The sequence below is a fragment of the Ochotona curzoniae genome, unplaced genomic scaffold (genome assembly GCF_017591425.1).
Source record: "Ochotona curzoniae isolate NIBS_2020 unplaced genomic scaffold, NIBS_Ocur_1.0 contig_4792, whole genome shotgun sequence".
In the NCBI taxonomy this organism is placed as follows: Eukaryota; Metazoa; Chordata; class Mammalia; order Lagomorpha; family Ochotonidae; genus Ochotona; species Ochotona curzoniae.
The window spans coordinates 5,932,491-5,941,154 of record NW_024466389.1 but is presented as its reverse complement, the minus strand read 5'-3'; the positions used below and the strand labels follow the sequence as shown (position 1 = coordinate 5,941,154).

Genomic DNA, 8,664 nt, shown 5'->3' with positions numbered 1-8,664 from the left:
GTCCTGCACAGGTTGATGGAGGGTAAGTGTGCCCTTGGAGGTGACTGCTTTCTGCAGAGTCGCAGCACCAGTGTCCTGGAGAAATGGAGAAGTTGCTGTGACTTAGAAGAGGGCAGTGTGGTTGTGTGACTCCGCCTTGGGGCCCTGCAGGGCATCATACACCTGCCAGTGCCATAAGGTGACAGGAAAGCCAGTCGGGAAGGGAACTGTGTGGCATCGCAGAGCCACCTGCAGCCTCCAGAAGACTTTGTCCTCCTGTGTCCCTATCTCTCCCACTTTTACAGAAAAAAGTTTGTTTTTCCCTGTTGGTAAAAGTACTGACATGTTCACTATAAGAAATACAGAAAACAGAAAAATGTGAGGAACATTGGGACCTGTGTAGCTCACGTGCAGGTGACGTAGCCACTGGATCTCCTTCCCGACCTTTTGCTGAGCACAGGTGCTACTCTGCCAACTTCCTCCACACCCCGATTCTCCCCCATCCTTAGCTGCAAGTTTTTCAAAATAATTCTGTCTTTGTGGTAGGTTTTATTTTAGAAGGAAACCAAATAATAGGATTTTGAGGGCTTTGTCGATATTCCACTTCTCACAAGAAAAAGTTGGCAGAAGTCAGAGGTTTAGCCACCTTTGGAAGCTGGGTAACAGCCAGAGCTCTGACCACCAGCAGCATTGCTGCAAAAGGGCCACGGAGGACGGGGCCCTGGACACCCCTAGACACTTGTGGGTATGTCTGTGCCTGTCAGCAGTTGCCCACTGACTCCAGCTGTGGGAGATGATGGCCGGGGGCCAGGCCAGGCCCCAGGGCCAGAACCCCAAGAATGTGGGAGCAGAAAGGCTCCGAGTTGTGACAGAGACACCATGTAGCAGCCCCTCATCTAGGACTACATCCCCCATCAGGCCCCCTAGCCGCTCCCCCACTCTGCTGAGCTCCCGGCCATTCGAGGAGGATGGGGTAGTCAGCTCCACCGACAGTGGGCTCCACAGTTCAGTCTGAACCCAGAATTCACCATCCTTGCAGTCGCACGGCATCTGGGCTCCTGGGGCAGTATGTGGAGCACTTGGCCTGTAACTAGTTCAGAGCACCTCCTGTGAACTCCAGCCTGAAGGTCTCCTTTCTGTCCTTGCTAGAGACCAGGCCACATTTTCACCTACAGGATCACCAGAAGCAAGTAGCGATTCACTCTTTGTCACTTGGTGTGGACAACAGAAGCTGTAGGACGGATGGAGTGAACTTGATCCTGCACCCCAGCCCCTATGTACCCTGAGATGTGCCTGTCCGGAATCAGACACACATCCTGCAGAGGCCACGCCTAGCCTAGAGGGGAGGGGAAGCAGGAGCGAACTGCAGGGCTAGACCCAGGCAGGGTCCTGGCTGACTCCATGCCATCCGCCTGAGATCCATGACCTGCTGCTGTATCGCTGCAGTGCTGGGTTTTTGTCAACACCTGTACGAAGCTCTCCATCAACATGGCTGGCCAGCCTGGAGCGACTTCTGGAGGAGGGAAGGGGTGCTGACAAACAGGGGTCTTGCTCCCACTTCCAAAAGAACATCCTTGACATAATGTCACAGGAGCTTCGCCCAGGTTCATCTGCCTTCCTTGGCATTCAGTCTGCGTGCATAGCAATTAGCATTTAATATTTGGCAATTAGCATGCTTAATGTGATTCTGAGAAGTTCCTTGACATTTTCTTAAAAACAGAAAGCACCTTCCCGCCCACCCTTCAAAGAGCAGGACCCGGGTTGTCAAAAAATAAAAAACGGCATGCCAGTCTTTTCTGGTACTGAATATTCATGTGTTGGTCCTCTTCCTGGACACCGATGGTAAATTTAGAAACTCGCTCAGAAAAAAAAAAAAAAAGCACCCAGACGTTCGTGGCTCAGAATCTACGGGGAAATCCACTCAGGTCCAGCCGATACCTTCTACTCCCCAGGGACACGGCGGCCGCGCACTCCAACGTGGCCAGAGGCTAAAGCCACATCCCCAAGCCCGAGACGTCAGCTCCTGCCCCTCTCCCGGGCCCCCCGCTCGGCCTCTCCCGCCCCCAGAAAGCAAACAGGAGCCCACGGCCAGGCGCTGGAGGGAACCCCTAACCAAAGGCGCCGGCCCAATCGCCCCCGGAACCCGCCCGGCGTCGGGGCCGGCCCCACGTGGCCCCGGGAGCGGGCCTCACTACCCTGCTGCAACTGACGGACAGCGCGCCCTGGCCACTCGGCGCCGCGCTGTGCACTACGGCCAATGAGCGCCCGGCCAGGGCGCGCCGCCGACGCGCTGCGCGCCGCTCCCGCCTCGCCATTGGCGGGCCCGGGTCCGCCTCCACCCCCGCCGGCAGGCCGGGTCCCGCCTCCGAGTTAGGTTGCGAGGGGCGGCGGGCGGAGCTGGTCCCGTTGTGCAGCGGCTCGGCGCGGCCTGTAGTCCCGGGCCCGCCGCCCCGCGCCGCCCGCCCGCCCACCAGCCATGGAGCCCGGCCCCGACCGCCCCGCATCCCCAGGCCCCGACGCCATCCGCGAGGGCTGGTTCCGGGAGACGTGCAGCCTGTGGCCCGGCCAGGCCTTGTCACTGCAGGTGGAACAGCTGCTCCACCACCAGCGCTCGCGCTTCCAGGACATCCTCGTCTTCCGCAGGTACCACGCCGGCCGCCCCGGGAACCCCCTCCAACACGCGGCCCTCCAGGCCTGCTGCTGCCGGGGCGCGGCCCAGACCGCCTCTTCGGCAGGCCAGACCCGGCCCCGCTCGCTCTGCCGCCCCCCGCTCTGCCAAACTGTCAGAAGTTCTCACCAATTAGGCCGGCCCCTGCCGCGGCGCCCTCCCCAGCCCTCATCCCGGCGTCTCTGGCAGGGCGGGGGCTGCAGGAGCGCGCGCTCCACGTGTCAGTCCCAGGACGCGTCAGAGCCTGGCCGACCCAGGGGTTCCGCGGCCCCCGCTCGCCCGCCCATCTGTCCTCGCCACGTGTCGCTCCACCGCCCGTCTCCGGGGTCCCCAGCGGGGCGGGCGGGACTTTGGAGGGTGCTCTGCCTTGGGCCCGAACCCAAGCCCCCAGACTGTCACTCCACCGCCTTGCAGTAAGACCTACGGCAACGTGCTGGTGCTGGATGGCGTCATCCAGTGCACGGAGCGGGACGAGTTCTCCTACCAGGAGATGATCGCCAACCTGCCCCTCTGCAGCCACCCCAGGCCGCGGAAGGTATGGGGTCGCCTCGCCTCGCCCAGGGGGCATGTTCCAAGCCAGGTGGCCTCGGAGCGGCTCTCTGACTCGCCCACCCCCATCCTGCAGGTGCTGATCATTGGGGGAGGAGACGGGGGCGTCCTGCGCGAGGTAGTGAAGCACCCCTCGGTGGAGTCGGTGGTCCAGTGCGAGATTGACGAGGTGCGTGGGTGCGGGCCGCCCCAAGCCGGCTTCCTCATCTGGAGAGCAGATGTGGGGAGAATTCCTTAGCAGAGCTGGGCGGGAAGTGAGCAGCTGTGCCTGTCCGGTTAGAGCTGGCTTTCGGGTCAGCCCTGGGCCAGCGCCCAAGCCCGGTTAGCCGCCATCATGTCTGCCAGCGCGGTAGCATCTGCTGCGGGCCGAGGCCCCTGCCCCTCCGGAACCGCTGTTCTGGTTATGGGGGAACATGCAAGGTAGGGTTTGGGGGTAAAGGGGAGGGCAGTTCTGGCCAGGCAGAAGTCTGAGCTGAGGCCTGAAAAGCTGCTGGCTGTGTGCAGGAGGGGTGTCCCCTCTGATGTGGGAGACCCTGCTCAGGTGAAAGCACTGGGTCTGGGGAAACGAGACAGGGATGGTGGGAGACAGAGCGGCAGGTAGGAGCCCTCCCACCCCGTGTGGGGCCAAGGTTTTGCCCATTTGTAGAGTGAGGGCAGGGCTGGCTCACAGTGACCGGTTGTGAGAGGTTGAGCCAAGGAGTCGCACCTGACCCCACAGCCCAGCCTGGTCCTTCCCATCCCCCTATCCAGGATGTCATTCACGTCTCGAAGAAATTCCTGCCAGGGATGGCCGTTGGCTACTCCAGCCCAAAGCTGACCCTCCACGTGGGCGACGGCTTCGAGTTCATGAAGCAAAACCAGGATGCCTTCGACGTCATCATCACTGACTCTTCGGATCCGATGGGTGAGCCCAGGCGGAGGAAGGAGGGGTGCCACACTGGGGCCGAGGAGCAGTCTGTGGTGTCTGCCCAGCTAAACTAAGGTGCCTAGGAGCCCCTCTTGTGCCCTAACTGACCGGCATTGGGGTGGGATTGAGGCCCGTGTGGGATTGAGGCTGCTGTTCTCAATGTCCCAGGAGTGGGACTGAATATGGAGCCCTCCAACCCCTGCGGCTCAGGATTGGATTCCAAATGCTGGAGACTTGGGTTCTTTTTTTTTTTTTTTAAGATTTATTTATTTCTGTTGGAAAGCCAGTTATACAGAGAGGAGGAAAAACAGAGAGGAAGATCTTCCGCCTGATGGATAACTCCTCAAGCGGCTGCAACGGCCGGAACTGAGACAGTTTGAAGCCAGGAGCTTCCTCCGGGTCTCCCACACGGGTGCAGGGTCCCAAGGCCTTGGGCCGTCCTCGACCACTTTCCCAGCCCACAAGCAGGGAGCTGGATGGGAAGCAGGGCTCCTGGGATTAGAACCAGGGCCCATATGGGATCCGGGTATGTTCAAGGCGGGGACTTTAACCACTATACTATTGTGCCAGGCCCCGGAGACTGGGTTCTAATCCTGGAACAGCTGCAGGGATCTGTGAGGTAGGTGACCCTCATCCCTCTGACCTTGCAGGCCCTGCCGAGAGTCTCTTCAAAGAGTCCTACTACCAGCTCATGAAGACAGCACTCAAGGAGGATGGTGTACTCTGTTGCCAGGGTGAGTCCGGGGACAGGACGGGCAGAAGGAGGTGGGACCCCCTACCTGCCGGCCGGCCTGCCACTCACTCCACCCTGGTCGTCCCCTAGGGGAGTGCCAGTGGCTGCACTTGGACCTAATCAAGCAGATGCGGCAGTTCTGCAAGGCGCTCTTCCCTGTGGTGGGCTACGCCTACTGTACCATCCCCACCTACCCTGGCGGGCAGATCGGCTTCATGCTGTGCAGCAAGAACCCGGTGAGCAGCGGAGAGGGTGGGGAAGCGGTCACAGCTGGGCCCAGGAGCCTGCCCCTGATGCCCCCGCTCCATCTCCTCACCCCCAGAACACCAACTTCCCGGAGCCCGTGCAGCAGCTAACACAGAAGCAGGTGGAGCAGATGCAGCTGAAGTACTACAACTCGGACGTGCATCGCGCTGCCTTCGTGCTGCCCGAGTTTGCCCGCAAGGTCAGTGGCTCAGGGGGCAGCTATGGGTTACCAAGTTCCCCTGCCCATCATGTATCTTGCAACACACACAACCCCCCGTGGCATCCTCCTGCCTGATTTCATGTTCCCTCCCCAACCAGGCCCTGAATGACATCAGCTGATCCCAGGTGCTGTTCTTCATACCCCCAGGACCTCGGACCCAGGGCCTTCAGGGTGCCTGAGCCCACCAGCCCTGGGCTTCGCCCTTCCCGGTCTCACCCACTCACCAAGTGCTGCCCAGCCAGCTCTGTTGGGTGGGTGGGCCCTGGGTATGTGTCCATGCAAGCCTCGCCAGCTGTGTACAGCACCGCCTCTGCCTTCTGGTACCCCAACCAAGCACGAATATTTATAGCAAAACCACGAGTCCTGTGTCTTCCAACGCCCATGGCCTGAGACCCAGACTGAGGGGGTGGACGGGATCTGGTGGCGCCTCATTTCTTGGGGGGGTTGCTCTGAGGGCTTACGGGGGGTGGGGACTGCTCAGGACTGGACATGACCTCTGCACAAGGCGGCAGGGGCATGGTTGATCATCTAGTGCAGTGCGTCAGGAGCTCAGCATGGTGCAGGCCACACAACTGACTCCACTGGATTTCAGATCCTGCCTGTCCCCACTGCAGGCAGAGTGCTGGGAGCCCACCACCACTGTGTGCTGTGAAGTGCACCCTACAGGTGCCTGTGGCCCCAGCAGGGAGTCTTGGGTAACCAGCTTGTCCCCTCTCCAAGGTGCTGAACTTCGCTGCAGGGCCCCTGGTGCCAGCCTGCCTGCCCAGGAACTGAGAAGACAGGCCTTGAGGGGCCAGCGGGGAAGTGCCTGCCACCTGTCCCTTCCCTGGCCTGAGCAGAGGAGGGACCAGCCTTGGCAGCTTAGGGATGGTGCCATTGTTCCCCTGCCCCTTCTTACCCTTAGATCCCTGGCTGGGACGTCTGAGAAAACGAGTAGTGGGCAGGGAGCCAGAGTCCAGCTTTGCCACCCCTCAAGCCTATGCTCGCGCCTCTGGCTCCAGAATGATCTAACCTTAAACCAATTTCCAGTCCACACTCTGATCTCGAATGATCCTGTGGGGCTGGGAGTCATGTCACTTCAGGCTCCCACCTCTGGCAGTCAAGGGCAGGTTGACCAGGGCTGGACGGAATGCAGGCCCAAGCAGGAGGGGGCTGGACCACACCTATCAGCCCACACAGAAAGGAGGTGGCATACCCAGAGCTGCCTACAGCTGTGTGCTCAGCCCCACCCTGCCCGGAGCAGCTCCATCCCTGAAGTCCCAATGGGGATGCCCACTCTACCAGCCAAGCCCCAGGCAGGGAGAGCTGCAAGGAAGGACAGTCCAGAGCCCCACCTCAGAGTTCTAGTCAAGACATGGAGCCAGTCTCAGCTTGTATCTCCATAGCCCTGACTCATAGTCCACGAAAAGTCTGCATGACACTACTGTAAACTATTTCCCAGCTCTCATTGCTGCCCACTGCACCTGCCTGCCCCCTTGAGTGTTGTGCACTGTGGCAAACCCTGAACCTCACATCGGGGTGGGACAGGGGCAGGGAACAGCTACTTGGCTATAGCAACTTGTAAGGACATGGCCCGGATGCCACAGATCTGAGAACCGCAGGCCCAGGCAGTCACCCACGAGAACCACACTGGTCTGATCCATGTTACAAAGGCTTGTCCAAACTAACCACGGTGGCCCCAGCTTAAGGACTGTGCTAGCTCCATGTGCTTATCAAAAGGAAGCTCACAGCTTCCTGCGTCTAGCCAGTCATTTACCTCCTGTGCCAAAATGCACAGCTTGGCTCTCCCCAGGACCTGCCTGCCACAGTTGCTGAAAACAGATTTCTTGGCCCAGGTGCTTTGTTGCCAATAGATCCTCCTGAGGAAACCTGGATTCATGTGAAGATGGGGCTTGGGGTGCAACCCCAAGTGGTTACAAGATGGGTTCTCAAAGCTCCCGGCTCTTCCCCCCCACCCACAAACATACACTTCTGGGAAGGGGTTTTGTGAGGGGTCCAACTGAACCCCGACTGAGGTACCCCAGATGGAGGACATGGGGGCCCCCACATCTTGCTCTGTGCTGTTCCTGCTTGTGTGTGATTATTTCCCATGCAATTTTTAAAAAGTTTTTTTGAGGTTATTTTTGTTGGGAAGTCAGAGGAAGATCTGTTCCCCAAGTGGCCACAAGTACTGGAGCTCAGCCGATCAGGAGCTTCTAGGTCTCCCATGGGGGTTGTAGGGTGCCTGGACTTTGGGCCGTCCTCCACTGCTTCCCCAGACCACAAGCAGGGAGCTGAATGGGAAGTGGAGCTGCCTGGATTACAACCGGTGCCCTATGGGATCCCAGCATGTGCAAGGTGAGGATGTTAACCATTAGGGTAGCGTGCCACCCTGCCCCCCTTCTGCAATATTCTAAAAATGCTTAGAGGGACTAGCAGCTCAAGTCTGCACGTAGAACCAGCATCGCATTTGAGTGCCAGTTTCTATCGCTGCTGCTCTAATTGCAGTCCGCTCCCTCCCTACTTAAGGCCTGGGAAAATAATGGAGAATGTCCCGAGTCCTTGGAGCCCTGTACTGAAGAGCTGGAGCTGGGTCAGGCTTAAAGTCGGGGATCTGGAACTCAATGCAAATGCCCCAGGTAGATGGCAGCCCCCACCCAGCTATCACCTGCTACCTCCGAGAACACACATTGGCAGGAGTCAGAAGCAGAGCCACAACTGGGCCAGGCATTCCAAGGTGGGATGCCGGTGTCCCGGCAGGAATGCGACCACCATGCCATACACCACGCCTCGCTGGCTGGCATCCAGGTCTCATCTTCCTTGGCTGTTCATGTTCACCAGATCGGGGGATTCACTGCATTGGAAAGGCAAATTTACAGAGAGGAGACAGAAGAATAACCTCCGTGGGCTGGTTCACTCCCAAAATGGCCGTCACAGCCAGAGCTGAGCCAATCAGAAGCCAGGAGCAATTCCTGGGTCCCAAGGCTTTGAGCCATCCTCTGCTGCTTACTTGGGCTAAAGGAGTTGGATGGGAAGTGGAGCAGCTGGGACATGAAGCAGCATCCATATGGGATTCTGGCACGTGCAGGACAAGGATTTAGCCACTGAGTCATTGCACGAAGCCCAGGGATTCTGTGTTTTCACTGGCAAGAACAGAAAGAGCTCCATCTGGTGTCACTGCCCACATGGCCACAATGACTGGCCAGAGAAGCCGGGAACCAGGAGTCCTGTCCAGTCTAGGTGTCATGGCTGACAAGAGCCCAGCCCTTGGAACTGTCACCACCACTTCCCAGGGACTGCGTTGGCAGGAAGTGGAGTCAGAAGCAGGGATGAGACTCCCGTGTGGGATGGGAGCATCTGGGACTCTGAGCCAACAGCCAGCT

General features: G+C 59.2%; 1 protein-coding gene across 1 annotated transcript; it reads left to right on the top strand.

Annotated features, from left to right (window-relative positions):
* The first annotated feature begins 2,345 nt into the window (after positions 1-2,345).
* Positions 2,346-5,662, top strand: SRM (spermidine synthase). The gene is made up of 8 exons (XM_040987662.1): positions 2,346-2,622; positions 3,062-3,182; positions 3,273-3,365; positions 3,947-4,100; positions 4,754-4,837; positions 4,927-5,072; positions 5,159-5,281; positions 5,401-5,662. The coding sequence occupies exons 1-8, from the start codon at positions 2,456-2,458 to the stop codon at positions 5,419-5,421; spliced, it is 909 nt and encodes a 302-aa protein (XP_040843596.1). The 5' UTR covers positions 2,346-2,455; the 3' UTR covers positions 5,422-5,662.
* Positions 5,663-8,664: the final 3,002 nt, after the last annotated feature.